This window comes from Patella vulgata, chromosome 6, assembly GCF_932274485.2.
Source record: "Patella vulgata chromosome 6, xgPatVulg1.2, whole genome shotgun sequence".
NCBI lineage: Eukaryota > Metazoa > Mollusca > Gastropoda > Patellidae > Patella > Patella vulgata.
The window spans coordinates 42807989-42827672 of NC_065884.2; the positions used below are offsets into that span (position 1 = coordinate 42807989).

The 19684-nt window shown below is 32.1% G+C and overlaps 1 protein-coding gene across 4 annotated transcripts in view; it reads left to right on the forward strand.

The window, feature by feature from the left end:
• Positions 1 to 17714, forward strand: part of LOC126823266 (breakpoint cluster region protein) — a 62039-nt gene extending 44325 nt beyond the window's left edge. For 2 of the 4 annotated variants that reach the window (XM_050551981.2, XM_050551982.2), the window contains 21 exons: positions 6 to 122; positions 1235 to 1420; positions 2950 to 3057; positions 3503 to 3542; positions 4034 to 4086; positions 4705 to 4821; positions 5141 to 5265; positions 6004 to 6080; positions 6513 to 6619; positions 6840 to 6911; positions 7882 to 8020; positions 8272 to 8339; positions 8544 to 8586; positions 11404 to 11472; positions 11673 to 11875; positions 12077 to 12133; positions 12376 to 12547; positions 12989 to 13066; positions 13358 to 13492; positions 14552 to 14657; positions 15458 to 17714. In XM_050551981.2, coding sequence (XP_050407938.1) covers positions 6 to 122; positions 1235 to 1420; positions 2950 to 3057; positions 3503 to 3542; positions 4034 to 4086; positions 4705 to 4821; positions 5141 to 5265; positions 6004 to 6080; positions 6513 to 6619; positions 6840 to 6911; positions 7882 to 8020; positions 8272 to 8339; positions 8544 to 8586; positions 11404 to 11472; positions 11673 to 11875; positions 12077 to 12133; positions 12376 to 12547; positions 12989 to 13066; positions 13358 to 13492; positions 14552 to 14657; positions 15458 to 15677 — 2292 coding nt within the window. In that variant the 3' untranslated portion in view covers positions 15678 to 17714. The other 2 variants (XM_050551983.2, XM_050551984.2) reach the window with 2 other exon arrangements.
• The last annotated feature ends 1970 nt before the right edge of the window (positions 17715 to 19684 follow it).

Consider the following 19684-nt stretch of genomic DNA (forward strand, 5'->3'; position numbering starts at 1 on the left):
TACAGACTGATAATTTACCCTTGTCACCACATAATGAACAGTTAAAGATGAGACAGTTAATATTACAAGGTATATTAGAGAGTGAAAGGGGATATTTGGACAATCTAGATGTTCTTGTCAAGGTATGTTGGATTTATTGTTGATTTGAGATTTGCCAGGCATCCCACTTACATTGTAACTGCCTTTTGTAGATTGCCTCTCCTCTTCTTGTTATAAGTGGTTTGTGATAATTAGTAATTTTAAATAGAAATCAAACAAAACAGTTATGTTGGAACAAATGTATGTGTGTGTGCCAAAATTTATTAATGAAAATAAAACAGAAATAGTACTTTTAGTCCCAAATTTATGGGGTTTTTTGCCTGAAAATCCCATGCCTGCTACACCTATGATGTTGATTATATTTGGCTGCTGTTTAAGAAATACTCTTCTTTATCAATGGGGGTTGGGTGACCAAGTGATCTAAATCAAGTCCTTTAGATCATAAGTTGTTTCATTGGGTCCAGTGTCTTGGTTGTGATCCCAGATCTGTAGGTGACCAGGGTTAGGGTCGTTTGCCTATCCTCTGTTTTTCTCTAATAATGACCACTGTGTACACACGAATCAATGAAATAAAGATATATATGATATTATGTTAGTCCTAAAATTACCTTGTTTGTATTGAGTGAACCATTTTCTTGTCCCCTCACTTTATCAAAGCTTACTGTTTAGAAACAATTCCATTCATTTAAGAAATACTTATATAAAGAGGGGGATCACGTGGCTAAGTGGGTAATACGCTGGCTCGCTAGCCTGGAGGTCTGGTGTTCGATCCCTGCATTGGCCAAGAAAGTTCGTCCAGATTTTCCGGCGTAGTTTCCCCTTGTCAGTGATGCAGGACGGAGGGCCTGACAAGGACAGCTGTCTAGTCGTTCGGATGGGACGAAAAACCGAGGTCCCATGTACACATTGGCGTGCACGTAAAAAATCCCTTGGCAGTTGGAATTTGATATAAGAGTAGGCCGTAGTGCCGCTGCCCGGGCAAAATTTCCCTCATAGCACACTGTATGGCGTATGCCCCCGTCTTCATTAGCCCAGTTTAGGAGCAGAACAGTAGGACGTTAAACCCCATTTCATTTCATTTCATTTTCATTTCATTTATATAAAGAAATATTGTAAAATTGTGTTGTTTAGAAAAGATTTTCATTTTTACAATGATTTATTTTGTGCCATTACAATATAGTATATTTTTTTGTAGTATAAATCAAGTCTTGAAGCTGCAGCAAAGACATCACAGCCTGTTATTAGTAAAGAAGACATTGATGCCATATTCTTTAATATTGAAAAACTTCATGAAACACATCAGGAATTTGTCTCGGAGTTGTCCGTAAGAATACAAGAACCAGTTGAAACCCAATTAGTAGCAGGAATATTTAAAGTCTTGGTAAGAATTAATTGGCACCTGTATTTGGAATTGATTAACATACTGTTGCGGCATGCACAGACTGGGCTCATCAAAAGCCTTAAGTCTCATTTAATTGAACTTCTAACAACTTAATGCAGAAATCAGGAGTTCTTTTTCAGTATGGGATAAATGAAATCTGATTCTTTACTATTTTAATACCAAAATCCTGAAACCTACACGTACCTCACATATTTAAAATAGTATTTGTATTGTTTTAACATTTTTGATATTTAATATCACCAAAGTTTTTACACTCAATAAATGGCATGACATTTATCGTATTTGGAAAAGAGTTCATCAAGTACAGCCAACATTGTGTCGATCCAGAACATAAAATTAACTTATTCCAAATTCTGAATATATACAAGAATACATGTATATAAACACATAGATTAAACTCCTCTTACCCAGGGAATAACAAAATAATCATGTGAAAGAAAGAAACTAAAGAGGTCATTAGGACGAGATGTTTGAATTTCCCATGGTTGTCTTTTCCACCCTGATTTAATGAGAAAGATACTTGCCAAATCCACTCAAATTCTCACGTTTTCATGCACTGAAAAAGTTCATACTGTAGTATAAACTGATAGAATGATTCAATTTTTGACTCGTGATAAACATGAAAAAATCAGTATCTTTGGAGAATTTAACTGAATTCAATTATAATTTTTTTTATATATATATATTTTTTTTTTTACTTCAAAATTTAAAAACTTGATTGAATTAATTTAAAATGTTAATAATTCCAATGTCTTTGGATCTACATTAAAATGAGCTTTATGTGAATTTATTTTTCATTATATTCTTTTATTTTCTGCCAACAACAAGACTATGACTATTGCATAAATCTGGGAAGATTGTAATCTTGAATAAACACAACTAATCAATAAATTCAAACATTTGTTCCTATATCATCAAATTATTTTAAACATTTGTGGCAGGAGTTTTGAGAAAATAATGTGAAACTGAGACTCTAATGTTACATATAAAGATGAGAAATTCCCTTTTTCATTTTTCTGTCTTCAAGTTATTTAAATTTTTGTTGCATCTGGGAAAGTTCTAATGATTTCAACTCAGACACACATAACTGCATGAATAGAATCCTCAACTAATACCAGAACTTAAAAGACCCAAGTGCAGTCAAAAATGACAGAAATGTGATCTGAAATTGATTTACACAGAAAGTGGAATACAAAACACAATGAATCACACCCATACATCGTTGTTTTGGCAACTCATTTGAAGATTTTATTGATTAACTATACTTTGGCAGATATTTTGGCCATGTCTTTCATCGTTTTTTGTCAAAAAGTTGTGATAACATGTGTTTGGCCATGCTACTGACCTGAGATTTGCTGGCTTGTTGGAATGTGTTCTGTCTTTCACGTTTGGTTTTAAGCAGACGGGTTGAAGATTAGTCTTTAGGCCAAAACATGTAGAAAAAACATGATGTAGTCGTTTTTACTGCCTGTCTTTAAAGCTGAGGACATTTTCAATGTTTATTTCAGATTATGAAGTTTCCTGAATTTGATAAATACATGGCAAACTATCAGAATGCCGTGGCAACTATACATAGATGTTGTCAGGAGAGCCAAACATTTCAAGATTTAGTAAAGGTAACCATTGTTTGCATATACCTCAATTTCTCTACAAGGTTTTTAGAGCTGTGTAAACTGTTATTTCTATCTTACCTCCGGTCCTGGTCAGATGTGAACAGCTAGCTTGTGTCATTTAACGGGCAGCTGTTGTATCTATAACATCAACTTGGATTTAGCTGTTCGTGGACTTCACATAGTGAAAGTATTTACAGATTCCCAAATGATGCTGTTATTGAGAGTAATGGAGAGATTTAAAAATGTATGGACGATATTATTAATTTTACAAAAAATCTTTTTAAAAAATGAACTTTATGGAACACTTATGGAAAATAGTTTAAATGACTGATTACTGAATTCTTCTGTTTTAATGAATTCATAAAGACAGAAGCTAGTTCAAAGTACAAATTCTCTTGGATTTTTTATTTCAATTAAAACTGATTGTTTGGTGGGGTTTTTTTTTCAGGAAGTAGGGATACATGGACAGAAGAAATTTACCTTAGAAGGTAAGAAAAGAAATACCTTTTTATTTTTTAATTTGTAGCAGACAAAAATCTTAACAAAAGTAGTGGAAAACAATTATGAATCCTGTCCTACATGACTTCTTTATAGAAAATTCAAATTCTCAAACTTATTCTAAAACTGATATTTCCTTATTGTTGTCATTTTTCACAATTTGATGATTTTTAAGATATTTTATTGATTATCAAATTTTCAATACGATATAACTTCTATGAAATTTAAAAGAAACTCATATGCTAAATGTAAACTTAAATAATTTCAAAATGTGTAAACTTTAAAATATTTTCATTATATGTAAACTTTAAAATATTTAAGATAAATTAATATTATGCTAAACTTAAATAAATTCATAATATGTAAACTTCAAAATATGAAAATAAAAAAATATTTAGATGTAAAATAATTTCACAAATATGAACAAGAAAAATTCGTATAATCATATGTCAAATTATATTTTATTTGTATTAAATTGCAGATATGTTGTTTAAACCTGTTAATAGAATTCAAAGAAATTCTTTAGTATTACATGTAAGTAAAAAAAAAATACTTTATTTACTTTTCAAAATTAATGTCTTTAGTTGCTCTTATTATTTTTTTGTTTTAAAATTGATTGTCTAGAATATGTCACAAGTACAATTGTAGAATTTAAGCTGTTGCTGCCATTGACTTTAATATTAACAATTTGGGTTTCGGTTGCTGTCATGGTTGTGTATGTCAAATTGTTGATCCAAATCTTTTAAAAATACAGTTGTAGATATGTTTTGGAAGTTAATTGTATTAGTAAAATAATGAGGTGTGCCCATGTGGTGGAGAGAGAGAGAGGGTTTAACATCCACTCGACACAAGCTAGGTCATTTTGGGACTAACACATGGTTCAGTTTTATTTCAATAATTCACTTGCGCGTAGGGGTCTTTAGCAGTGGGAGGAAACCGGAAGACCCTGAGACAACCCACAAGGTTGGACAAGTGACCATACTCCTTTTCAATTACAACCAGGGAATCAAAACCATGCCAGTCGACTCGATTTTTTTTGACAGACCTTATGATACAGCGCACACATGCTAACCATTCGGCCCCCCCCCCCCCATGTGGTTTATTTTATTACATATTTTCAAGTTATTCAAATGTATTAGTAATATATTATAGGATATAAAGAAGTTTACACCTACAGATCATCCTGATTATGTACAAGTGGAGAAAGCTTTATCATTATCACAATATAATCTAGGTTCATTAGATAATGTATCAGGACATACAGAAAAGGTAAAGATAAATTTGATTTGCACTTAAATTTGTACAACAATATTTCTTATTATGATCATGCTGTTGTTGTACAAGACTAATAATCTGGATTTTTGTAGTCTTGTTCTGCAGCGATAAGACTAATGTCAACACTAGTAACAAAAAAAAGTTTCTAAGTATGCGAAAAACTGAGCCTCCATATTATGTATACTTTTAGTAATTAATATTATTGCTTATATTCCAAGAACTAAAAATTTACCATGGGTTGGTTTCACAATAACTCACTTTCATTTCATTATAGGTTGAAGGTTATATTTTATGTATTTCCATTTTATTGTAGAATGAAGAAAGAAGAAATCTGGTAAAAACAAGTTTTATTGTAGAATTAGATAATACATCACGTAAATTACGCTGTATGTTTTTATTTAGTGATCTATTAATATGTACCAAGAGAGAAAGTCACAGGTGATTATTATAACATTTAATTGTACCTAAATTATTTAACATATTCCAAACTATGATGTTTTCTAATATAAGATAAAAACTATAATCCCTTTTTGTTTAATGTCACATAATGTTTTGTTATAGCTTAATTACTGAGTTAACATAATGGCTGTTGTCTTCCAAATGATATAATTAGTTTACACGAAACTTTCTTAAATTTTTTCATCACAATTTAATATTAAAGCGCCTACATTTAAATGTATTGTAATCACCCATGTCTATCATCTGACTTTATACACTGTGTTTGGTGTTCGTGAGACAAAATAGCCTATTGATTTTCAACAATAGATAAATCTTGTGGATACTCTTAGTGGCTAAAGATAGAGCATCACATTCACTTGAAATTTGTAGACAGTGTTTATAATTATTGACAACTTTGAAAACATTTGTGGGTGCTCAAGATACTAAAGTTACCTTTTGATTGCCTTTAAATTTATACACAGTGTTTATGTTCATGATACTTTAGAATTATCGTGGTCACTTTTTAAAATCTTGTGGAACCTCTAGTTAGTGTCGTATGAATGCTCTTTTAAACATTAAACTTATTATCTGCTTGGAAGGCTGTGGGCATATGTTTCATTGCCTAGCAACCCGTCTTTATAATTTAGTAATGTTTTAATTTATTGTTATATATATTTTATATTACAATATCTTGTTTTAATCTTAATTGTATTTAATGGATTTTGATATTGTTTTTAGAGGGAAGATATCATTTCATGTGAAATGGTTTATGCCACTAGCCTCCCTTAGCTGTGATACAAGATTTGAATATAAAGGTAAGTTACTATCATATTATTTAAAATGAAATCTATATCCTGTAGAAGATGCCTGTTTTGATTAACAGTTACCAGTTTTAGACAGCTGGTATAGAAATAGGTCTGATAGAGAGAGAAATGGGGTTTAACATACACTCGACACAAACTAGGTCATTTCAGAACTAACACATGGTTCAATTTTATTTCAATAATTCACTTCCGCAAAGGGGCTTTTAGCAGTGGGAGGAAACAGGAGGCCCCGAAGAAAACCCACAAGGTTGGACAGGCGACGCTACTCCTTGTCACGTACAACCAGGGAATCGAAACCACGCCAGTTGACTCAATGACATTCGGCCATCCAACCCCCTAGGTCTGATAGAGACACGTGTATTAAATCCTTAGTTGAAAAGTACCATAAAACTTAATATTTTTTTTTTTTTTTTTTTTTTTAAGATGAACAGAAATTTTCTAATAAAGAGAATATTGATGATTTAAAATTAAAGATAGGAAAGATGAAATCTGATCTACGGGAAGAGTTAAAGAAAGAATCAGATTCTAATGTAAGTAAATTGTAAAAAAAAATTTGGTTACAAATTTAAATTTTTTTATACTTTTTTTATTCTTTTAAAGTAAAAGGTTTAGAAACTTTAGTAGAAAACAACCATGACTAATATACCATAGTTAAAATGTTCAGTGCATCTCTTAAAGCTTGATTTAATTAATTGAACAAGATAGTATGAATGTATTATTATTGCATAATTATTGGGGCTTTTTTCTCAGAAACACTGGTCTATAAGTGGAATGGCAGCTGCTAGAAATGTGGAGAAATTAAAGAAAAAAATACAAGAATCTGTAAGAATTTTATATATTAAAATGAATAGAATATTTTATTTTGTGGTAGCCAATGATGGTTTTGCTGACAATATTCAAAAATACAATTATTTTGATTTGTTTGGAATAAAATATGACAAACAAAAGTAGATAGCAAAGTATTTTCATATAAGGTAAGAAAAAGGCACAGTAGTACTAGTTAGATAGCTAAACCTGTAAATCAATATTCCGCTTTGATCCCCAAGCTAGATGTCAAATTCCTAGGAGATGCTTTAACATTGATTTTAGTACACCCAGCAAATACCAGTGACATAGTACAAGGTAAAATTCATTTTAGCACAAATGAAACTGTAGAGAAAAAATGGTTTTGGAGAGAAAACACCTGAGGTATGGAAGCAGTGGTGTGGTAAATCCTACATATTTCGTTGATAGCCCGTTTATTTGATGTAAATGAAGAAACGTTCATCGTACATCATAAGTTTCTATTGATTATTGTGAATTATGTGAATTTAATTATGAATATAACTTTATTGTGTATTGTGGTGATCGCCTTTCAATGAATGTTGTCATTATTGAATGGGTGCCGTTGGTGGGCAAAGCAATATCACTGCATGGCAGTTACTGAGTTAACATAATGGCTTTCGTCTGCCAAATGATATAAATTTCTGTTTTTGTATGTTGTATATGAAACTATCAAATGGTAGAGATCAGTGTCCTAGAGGGTTCAGCTTTTTATAGTGCACCAGAATGAACTAATGAGCTAATTGTAGTTATGGAGTGAGTTGTCTGTGTGATGCAGCTGAAGACTAAATGAGCCATGTCCACGTGTGCATAATATATTTTATAAAAGCTTTTCTGGTAGATGCTTGAAAAGTGATCCGAAATGCTTAAGTTTGTAAAGTAACGAATAAATATAGCTTGAATGAAACTATGTTGTCATGGTAATAGGTAGCTTTTGTTATGGCATCTGCTTGTGTTTTGTGGCTTTCAGGAAGGACAGATGATTCTCTCTTGTCCCAAACTGCCATTCAAATTAACAATGGAAAAAGGACAAGCCAGGACATTGTTAATGACAACAGATTATGAAAGAGAAGAGTGGAGAGAAACAATTTTGTCTCTGTGCAAAAAATGTAAGTTATATGGTACCATTTAAAATCAATTTAAATTCTTTATATATATTGTATTAATGGATGGATTGTACAATTATTAATTGCATTCTATAAATTTGAATAAATATCATAATTTTTGGTATAATAAATATCTGCAGAGAAATATTTATAATGAACAGTGGTAATTGATTTATTAAATACTATGTAATTATGTATTTATATACCTTGTCTTATGTATGTTTATTTATTGGTGGTAAATAATCATTCTCTAGGTACAGGTACAAAGAATATCAACTTTACACCAGTTCAAGCTCAGGAACTTATTGACAGTGTTAAAGAAGTAAGTTTTGGTGCATGTGGGGGAGGGGGGTGTCCTGGTGTTTGAAAAGCAACAATTTAAAGTACACTATTCCTTCAAAAATTGTATTACATTTGAAAAAATTCCCTGTATGAATATTAAAACCATAAGTTATTAATTATATATACCAGTATGTGTATTTTAGATAAATTATTTTAAAAATTGTATTTGATTGTTTTGTTTTAGCTACCTCAAGTAAATCGTATTGGTACAGTCATAATGCAAAAAGGTAAATATTTTTCAATATTTATTTGCATAGAAATGTGTTCTTCATATTTTTATATGCCCACATTTTCATGTGGTCGCCTCTGTCCATCCGTCCGCCCACAATTTCTTTGTGGACACTCTACAGGTCACAATTTTTATCCGTTTTCACAAAACTTGAAATATAGGTCTATTTCCCAAAGATCTTGGTTCCTTTCGATATTGGCATGTATTGGGATAACTTCATGGATTATGGCCCCTGATTGTACGATAAAACACGTTCCTTTTGATATTCGCGCATATCGGATCATAACTTCCTGAATTATAGCCCCTAATTGTACAAAAAATCATGCTTTTAGCTTGTGGTCCCTCTAGAGGTCAAATTTTTTATCCGATTTAAAAAACCTTTTACTATATCACCGTTAAACCCTAATGTGGTTGAGTTCCAATTTCTGGTATATAAAGGTTGTGGACCTTCTAGAGGTCACATTTTTATCCGATTTTGATGAAATTTGAAATGCATGTTTATAACCCAAAGATCTCGGTTCCTTTCGATATTCGCGCATATCGAATCATAACTTCCTGAATTATGGTCCTTGATTGTACGAAAAATCACGTTGTGAGCTTGTGGTCCCTATACAGGTCACGATTTTTATCTGATTTAAAAAAAAAAACGTGTGAATATGTCACAGTTATACACTAATGAAGGTTGAGTTCGAATTTCATGAAAATCAAACTAAAACTGACGGACATAATGGCCACCCCTTGTACACAAATAGTGTAAAAGTATGGTATATCAAGGTTGTGGATCATCTAGAGGTCACAGTTTTTATCCAATTTGGATGAAACATTAAAATATGTTTTTATCATAAAGATCTTGGTTCCTTTTGATAATCACACATATCCGAACGTAACATTCTGGATTATGGCCCCTGATTGTTCGAAAAATCACATTTTTAGCTTGTGGATTCTCTAGAGGTCACAATTTTTTTTCCCGATTTTAGAAACCGTTTAGATATATCACCATTCCACCATAATGAAGGTTGAATTCGAATTTCGGGAAAATCGAAATGAAACTTCCCGACAAAATGGGCGCTCTTTGTATGCAAATTGGTGTATAAGTATGTAATACAAAAGTTATGGACCCTCTAGAGTTCACAATCCGATTTTGATGAAACTTATATTCCAAAAATCTCAGTCCCTTTTGATATTTGTGCATTTCATACCATAAATTTCTGGATTATGGCCCCTGATTGTACAAAAAATCGTTTTTGTTTTTAGCTTGTTCTCTATCCATCTGGTTTATGTGGGCATATCCTGCCTGGCAGCCACTGGTTTAAATCATCTTTGAATATTCTTTTAAAATAGAATGATCTGGCTAATTAATTAAAGGATCTAGATCAGCGTTTAAATTTATAGGACATGGTATTCTGCTTGCCTTTTGAATATTAAATTTTAGGCCGTAATTCAACTTCTCAATTTACAATATTGTTCCTTATTCTCCACCGATCCAACATAAGGAGTGCGTTTGATTACTGCCGCCGCGCTTACTCAAGCCTCCACAAATGAGTTCGGGTTACCGATGACATCATTTAAATGGCTTAAAGGAGCCGGCTACTTCGGGAAGTATCCCATAATCCAATTATTCAACATGGCAGCAAATCAATTTTTTGATCAAAGTTATATTTGCAGATTAAGTTTAGGCAGCGGAAGAATTATTGTTGATACACTTTGCTCCGATTAAAAATACAATATTTCCATTCCACAGAGGCATTTTGTTTATTTTAGTGATTCTACATCTTGGTGCAACGTCCTTTCAGTTGCCCAGTTGCAGAACTGAGCCGTTTCATAAATCTTTTTTTGATTACGGGTCAATTTCCCCAAATCATTGTGTGGAGTCATAAGCCATGGCTGAAGAGGGCAGACTGAGTCCCAAAGTAGGAATTCTCCCACCTGAAATTTGGTATCTGGTTGGAGGAAAATACAAGAATTCCCCCAAACCCTAGCATCATGTGTACAGCTTGGAGTACGACCGAGTGAAATTTTTGCAGTTGATGTATGATATTCGATTGTCCTTCATCTTGGACCCCTTAATTCGGATATTCAGGAAATTTACAATATTCAGCAAAACAGTCGTGGGGTAATGGCCATTGAATAGTTGTTTTCATTTGAAACTCTGCGGCATATACAGTGCATTGTTGATTTAGATATTCCAAATCTTATCGGATAGTGAGCGAAATGGATCTAGGGTAGCAATATGCCACAGGAACACCATTGCATGTTTTGGAATTGTGACTGGTGTGCGACCATAGCCTTACTCTCCTAAATGCAATTCTGGCAAGTCATGGAGAGCTTGTTACCAAAGATATCAAACATTACATTGGTTAAACGAAAGTGTGATTTAAAGTCTTCTAAGGGTTGTAGAGCCGAACTGTATGTTTTGCATAATATTCTATCTTTGGGGCTTTATTTCGCTTCTCTGGATTTAATAGTTCCAATAAGATGCCAATGAAAAAGTCAGTATCAATTAAAGTTTGTTGGTGGTTTATTGTCTGCTTGTATTGCTTGCATAATTGTTTGGCGGCATTTATCTTCCATACCTAAAGAAAGCGCCGTGCCGTTCGGTTACCCGTTCTCACTGCGCATGTCGAAACGTACTCAAGGGTCCTGGTCAAGTAAGCCCTGAGCAAGTAATCGAACGTGATAAAGATGTATGTGGTCTAAGGGGAGACAATTCCTGTCAAAATCACAGGAAGGCACACACATTTATTTCAAATGAAAGTATAATAGTGTATACAATTTAATGGTTAATTTGTAAACTTGGCATATTTTTTTTTTTTAGATGAAGAAGTATTAGATGGTACACTAAATGTTACCATCCATAAACTAATTGGTTTAAATAGTCCAGCAGGTATGAGAACTTATTGGATTTTATGCAGTGAATTTCCTAAAAAAAAATATTTTTGCAAAAGCCTTATAAAAAAAAAATCCATGGAAACTTTATGATTTACATGCAGTTTGTGGTCTAAAAGTAGTTTTCCACTACCTAATTCACACCAATAAATGAACAATTGTATTAAGTAAAATGGTTTGTTTTTTTGTTTATTACAGATACATATTGTTGTCTAGAAATGGATTCTTTTGGTCATTTTTTCATGAAAGCTAAAACCAACATTTCATCTTCTACCGCTGATCCATCATGGAATGAAGATTTTGAATTAGAATTAGATGGATCTCAAACATTACGAATTCTGTGTTATCAAAAAGGAGAAGAAAAATCAGGCGACACACTTCTAGGTAGAGGTGCTTTCGAGGTGTGTATGCCTATTGGCTTAATGTAACTGTTTTAATTAAATAAAATATGATTATGTATTTATGGTGCACTGAAATAGTAATAAAGATTCACATTTAAGAATAAAGTTTGTATTCTAAACAAATAAGATGCCTATAATATATATGTTCTGTATAGTATTTGTAACTCACTTTTTGTCTATGTTTATGCTTTTGATTTACAGTTAGGTAAAGATTGGTTGAAAAGTTATTTCCAGGAGAAAACTGTCTCTATGAATGAGGTATGCTAAGATTAATATTTATATTCCACTCTAAAATAAAATAAACTAAACCAGTATGCTTTTTTAGAACCCAGCGAGTACACAAAATATGTGTCAAGTGAATGTGAAAGAACAATTGCATTTGATGTTGACCCCTTGGGTCCCCTTTTTGGTCAGTAATATGAACATTAAAGAGATAGTGAATTAGTATTTGAAAGGAAATATAGGCCCAATATAGTTTATGCTATTATTTATTTTTGAAGGTATCACTAGTAATATCAGTGAAACATACAGCAGCTGATAAAACAATGAGACGAACACCATCTAAACATAAATTAGCTGTGTTTGGTGTAAAAATATCTACCTGTACTAGACGTGAGAGTAAAACTGTTCCTACTATAGTTAAAGCTTGTGTATCAGAAGTAGAAAAACGAGGTAAGATTGGATGAGAAGATAAGATTTTATTGTATGTCTATTTCATGTTGAATATAGGTGCCTCATATATATACTTTTCTTTATATGGGTACTTGGAGAAAGAAAATGACAGAAGGAACACCACAAGGGTCATTTTCAGAATGACACATACTAGACTTATTATTGGTAATAAAAGAAATAAGATTCAATAATGTTTCTTTCAATTTTATACGGTCATATTTAATATGAATAGATATTGTCGTTACCTTTGTCCCTTGGTTAGTTGTCTGAGGTTTTTTTTAAATTTGCAGGGATTGTTCATTTGTTTGCCTGTTTGAATTTATGAAATCTTGGGAATGCAATACAAGACATAACTTCTCAAAACCCTTGATGGCATTGTTTGTCGATATATGAATGATAAAAAATTGTAAATTAATTCTTTCTTTTCTTTTTTACTTTCAGGTTTAGAAGAAATAGGATTATATCGTGTTTCAGGTGTAACTTCAGAGGTTCAGAAATTAAAGAAAATCTTTGATAAAAGTAAATATTATGGTGCATTAATCTATATGTAAATCTGTAAGAGGTTATAATGGGCTGGAGACCACAGGGTTGTCAATCACTCAGGGTGACATGTGTTTGTAAAATATCAATTTGTTTGGCAAATTTTACTGCCAAGGAATACGTCATTGACACAAATGATGCAAAACCCATCAAACAACGTATTATAAGACATACATGGTTTGGAACGATGGAGAAGGAACATCCTAACACCCTTGCCATACAGGACGTTTTGTGTGGTTTTTATAATGAATATATTTTTGTCGTTAACAGATATTAAAGCAGGGATGAACAGTGTAGCAGATGCTGATATTCATGCTGTGACTGGTTTACTTAAATTATACTTTAGAGAATTACCAGAACCATTATTTACTGAGAGTAAATATCCTGTATTTAAAGAAACTATTAGTACGTTATTCTTAATATAAAGTTTTAAGAAACCAATAGGATAGGGTGTTGAGATAAATATGTTGACTATATGATATACTATAAACGTATGATCCAGTATTTATACTTAAACATTCTACAATGGTTGTATTTATTTTAAAGCTGCAATTTCATATTTTTAAGTTATAATTTTAAAATTTATTAAAATAAAGCCTTAAAATAGATGGTATCCATAAACCATCCTACCTTGTTAAAGAATAATCCTATAAGTCACTATTGCCAGCTGAGAAATTGGCAAAAATATCATTTTCAACTTCAAATTCCAACGTTTGAAGGTAGCTAATGCATAGAGGCAATAGGAAAACAAGGGAGGTAATTCTGTTATTATTTCCTCTGTCAATGATTTTTAAGGGTGGGAAATAATGGCCATGGTTGTATAAGAGTGAGTTGATAACCTATTGAGCAAAAGACATAGAAATAATTATGTTTTGACTTTCTTAGAAAATATGAAATTATCGCTTTAAATTAAATGAATTAAGTAATATAGAGAGTTAAAATCACAAGTCAACAATAAATGGTTATGATTTTATCACTTTGTAATTGATGATATATTTTCCAAATTGCTATATAAATATTTATTTAGATTTTCAGTAAATACATGTACAATTAAAGGCACATTATTCAAGACTGTAAAGCAAATACAGGCTATAAACAATCAATTGTTGTCTTCCCAAATAAAGTATTGATCAAAATTTCAGGTTACTGTCTGTTGATTTCATGCTGCCATCTTTATCGTCTTAGACACAACTGAAGTATTGCTCTTTGCTATCGATGAACATTTTCACCTTCTTAATTACTATCTGATGAACATTTTTCAATACATATTTATGTTAAATTCAAATAAGGAAATTGATTATAAACCTGCTTGTGGATAGGCTTTCAAAAAACGTAATTTTGAAAAACAGAATTTCTGAATGGTGCTTATTGTGTTTTGGCAAAGAGATCTTCAATTTGTGTGTCATTTTACATATGGACCAATCGCATTTATAAATGAAAGTTTGTCCACTTTTTATTCTACAGGATTATCTGATGAAGAAGCTAAAGAGAAATGTATGTTAAGTCTGCTACATAATTTACCTGATGCTAATTATTATACTATAGTACATCTTATTGACCATCTTGTCGGGTAAGTTTAAGTACCAAACACAAATAAATTGGATGAATATGTAATAATGTTTGAGCACTCTCCAAAACTTCAATCAATATTAATAGGGAATTATACCCTGGGATTAACATCTGGTAGAGTTTGCAAAGAATAGTTCACCCAGTAGTATTAGGGGGGAAAATCGGTCAATTTTAAGTCTGAGAGGAAAATATTTATTAATTGCATCAAACACCCTCAAGAGACAACTTCAAATACAATCAAAATATATGAAAAATCTTTACCTTAAATTGAAATCTGGGAACTTGAAAGTGGTGATGAAAGAAACAGATTTTAGACCTAAGTACTTTACAAATTGTTGTGTTGGGATCACTACCTTCTAGATGCCTTCTATATATCAGCACGTGGATGGACGGTCATATTCATATCTCAAACCCCCCTATATATTAACACAAGACATGTTCGTACTTCAAGCACACTCCGGAGTATGCGTGTCTGTTTTTATTAACTTCAATCTATATATTACAGTGAAGAGTCGACAGGGGCAGATAACTCCCGTCTCACATGACTTATATTACAATATTGATCATCCAGTAGAGGATCAATACGACAAAATGTAACAATTTCTGGGAGATGAGTAAACATGAATTAAGTTGCATTACTGTATCCTTCACGAAAAGCTTTCTCATCCCTCCCTGTTTTATAATAAAAACCATGACAAATGGTACTTCACACATGTAATGTAGAGACAATATTTACTTCTAATTCATTTCCCTCAACCGCATCTTTCATAATAGTTATATATTTCTTTTCTTTAATTACAGTGTTGCCAAACTTGAACATACTAACAAAATGAGTCTTTATAATCTTTCCACCATATTTGGACCAACATTGATGGCCCCAGCAGTGAAAGAGAACTCTATGAATCCTATAGAGATGATGAACAAAGGTGCTGAGGAAGTGATGCATCAGTCCCAAATTGTGGGCTTTTATTTAAAATTAGCAGCCAGTGGGAAAAATCTGTGGCGATCAGCACAATGCTAAATAACCTTATTTTCCGTGTAATTACTGCTAGATGTAAAAGACTGAAGCTATTATGTTGTGAACATTCCAGATTTTACTGTGGACATGAGTCTTTTCCTCAAACTTCAAACCTAATTTAATAGGTATGAGCGTGAAAGCCCAACTTTTTAAGACAATTATGTAGAAAATGAGATGATAACAAGAGTCAGTATACAAGGTGTGGCATCATGTAATAATGATTATGACTGTAACACTTGTTACTTATTTATTTTGTAAATATGAATGTACAGATGTGATTGCAATATAAAGTATATTGTGAAATTTTTATTCACAAATATATATATCAGTTTATGTCAAATCTAAATTATTGTAAATAGAAAAAAATCTTATATTTTAATTTTATTTGTAAATAATTAGTGCTAGTGCTTTAAATATGTATTTTTAATTATTGCATATTGTGTTTGGATTCACACCAATATTTCATAAAAAAAAATTCTACATCTCAACATTGGATAATATATAATATGATGCTTATTAAATTTTGCATTTAATAATTTTTAAGTGAAAGTATAGTTTTAATTTGTCACATCAGTATTTGATACTTTTTTTCTTTTGAAAATATAGAATAATTATTATTTGTTGATAGATTATTGAAGGTTATTAGCATTGACAGTAGGGCCTATTATCGATTCCTCTCACCCTTTAACATGACCTTAATTCAATATTGCTCTATGAAATGTCAACTAAAGGTAGTTTGTTATGATGAAAGAATCTTAGTTAATGGGGAAGACCCACGATTTTTAACAAGGTTTCCAAAAATCTTAAATATATATTGAAACATAATCTCTGTAACACAAGCAAAAAAAAAAAAGTTTTTGTAAGCGAGAAATTAATTTTTTTAAAACCAGTCTCTATAGTAGGCCCTAAGCATACAGATTTGGCATAAGTTTGCTGCGGTATTTGTTCACGCGTCAGGTATTTGTTCACGCGTCATCGTTTGGATGAGAATCTGATCAAAGGGACTGTTTATTTGGATATTATAATATGGAATTATGTTTTTTTAACGTTTAATTCAAAAGTCTGATGCGTACATTCACTCATACTGAACAGTACATTGTGGACCAATTCACGCCACTCGGCTAATTGTTTACATCACGTGGTTTGTTTGACACCCGGTACGTGAGAGATGTTTTGTCTGCTTGAATGTTTTTGTGCGTGCTGGGTCTACTGACAGTATTAGTATTAATTTCAACGGATTTGTGGCACATATATATTCACATAAATATATAAATTTCTAAAGTATGTCAAGGTCAGACACCAACATATCAAAACATAAGATATCTCTTCTATGGGACTACAGTAATGCCATACAGATTCGAAGAGGAAATGGAAGAAAAATAGGAACATTTTTGCTTGTTTTATAGAGAGGATTATATATGAATATATATTTAAGATTTATGGAAACCTTCTTGAAAATCGTTGGTCTTCCCCTTTAAGTAGGTTGGGTCATTTGATAGATTTTCGACTATCACCTCTTTAAAACAATGACCTTTAGGTCACTTGAAGACCCTAAACTGTTCATTTTTTTTTTTTTTTTTTAGACCAAGACGGCTCTTAATGGAAATAATATTTGTACTGTTAAACTTTTTCGTTTTCAACGTTTTCAGTGGATATGTATTCTTGTATTTTTATGTAAATATTATAGAAACTATGTCTCATGCTGTTTGATGTGTTGGTGGTGATATGAGCCATTCCATTATCTTATAAATTATATCCTGCCCCATTCCCATTAAACATTTCACAACATTACTGGTTTCAGAAAGAAAGTAGATTTTATTTGATTTATATTGCTATCATATTTTTTTCCACAAATAAGATGTATTTTTAAAATGCTGTAAGTTAATTCCGATTGAAACCTAATAATTGTTCAAAGTACAGATATAGTTAATTTCAGAGTTTTGTAAATGAAATATTTGTATAATGTATTGTTTGTATTTGTATAGAGCATATGTTTACATACCTGTATATCATTTTAAAATAAATTGTTATTATGTTAAACTGTTCACTTTCTTATCTTTCTGTGAAATGAAGACTATATGAGTAGAGTACACAAAGATTTACTGTCCATTTCTTTTGTATTAAAAGTAAATTTTCAGTTGTATGGCAAGATAAATGTCCAGTAAATACACTTCGATACTGTGTACTAATGACTAATGACAGAAACATTAATGTCACACCGATGTTTGAAGTTCTTTAGGGTGCATTTTGATACATAGAAGACCGAAGCCTACCAGCAATAGATCCATCAAAACAAGAGAGGTAAATGGGATCCAACATCCACTCAACACAAACTAAGTCATTTGCAATTACATTTCGATCATTTGCTTGAGCAAAGGAAGAAAACGGAGTTTTAACTAGTAACCTTACTCCTATCATGTACAAGTTTGACATCACAACCAGCCAGTTGAATCAATGACAGGCCTTATGATCTAAAGCGCACACAATAACCCATCTGTCTAGCCAAACAGGAGATGATTTGTATATTTCCTAATTTTAACTGTGGAACACACAATTAGTTACATCTTAACCTGCTTAAAATTTGGAACAATGGCAGACTTTCATTTTACAAAGGAGATGGCTTGTTTCCTAATTGTCCCCCGCCTTTCTAAGAAAGCAGGGGACTATTAAAAGGGTTCGTCCGTCTGTCCGTCCGTCACACTTTTTGAGACACAATAACTCTCCTTCTAATTGAGCTAGAATGTTCAAACTTGGTGTAGATGTTTATTAGGTCAATGCATTGATGCATCGACATCGGAGGTGAGTATTTTCTGCTTAGGGTAAGCAGAGATAAGCAATTTGAATGATTGACGCGTTTGGACACGATTAAACTTTAGTTCCAATTAAAGTGAGAGGGATGAAACTTGGAATAGAGTTTTATTACATCAATACCTTGACTAATTTCGATAATGAGCTTTTTCTGCATAGGGTAAGTAGATCGAGTGATAAGCAATTTGATTGGTCGAAACTTTGGAACACAATAACTCTCCTTCTAATTGAGCTAGAATGTTCACACTTGGCGTAGGTGTTTATAAGATGAATGCCTTGATGGAGTTCGAATTTGAGAATTTTCTGCTTAGGGTAAGCAGAGATAAGCAATCTGATTGGTTGATATGCTTTGGGGCATGATAACTTTGGTTATAATTAAGTGAGAGTGATGAAACTCTTGAGTATAGATTCATTACATCATTATTACCATGACTAAGTTCGATGATGAGAATTTTCTGCTTAGGCTAAGGAGCGATAAGCAATTTGATTGGTCAAGACTTAGGAACATAACAACTTTGCTTTTAATTGAGGTAGAATGTTTAAACTTGGTGTAGATGTTCATTAGGTGGATATTCATGACTGAGTTCAATGATTAACATAATTAAAGCTTTGCATAGCTAAGCAATTTCATTGATCGATGCTTTGGGACAAGATAACTTTGATTCTATCTGATAGAGAGTAGTGAAACTTATAGTGTATAGGTGATAATTTGTTTGATGGCTTGATACTTTTGAAAAAAATAAATGTGCGATTAATGAATAATAATATGTGTCATCAATTTATTTTGGGATTTCGGCGGGGGACATCAGCCTCGCTATTGGCTTGTTAATTATCAAAAGTTGTAATTATACTAATCATTAATATCTAATAAGCATCTTGTCTCGCTATTGGCTTGTTAATTATCAAAAGTTGTAATTATACTAATCATTAATATCTAATAAGCATCTTGTCTCCCTAACTTCGACTGACACAAACCAGCGACTGCCAGGCAGGATACGCCCACATTTTGCAAGAGATAGATACAATGTAGAGAACACCCTAAAAACAAACGCGATTTTTTTGTACAATCAGGGACAATAATCCAGAAAGCTATGGCCTGAAATGTGCAAAAATAAATATCAAAAAGGACTGAGATCTTTGGGATATAAAGATATGTTTTAAGTTTCATCAAAATCGGATAAAAATTGTGACCTCTAGAAGGT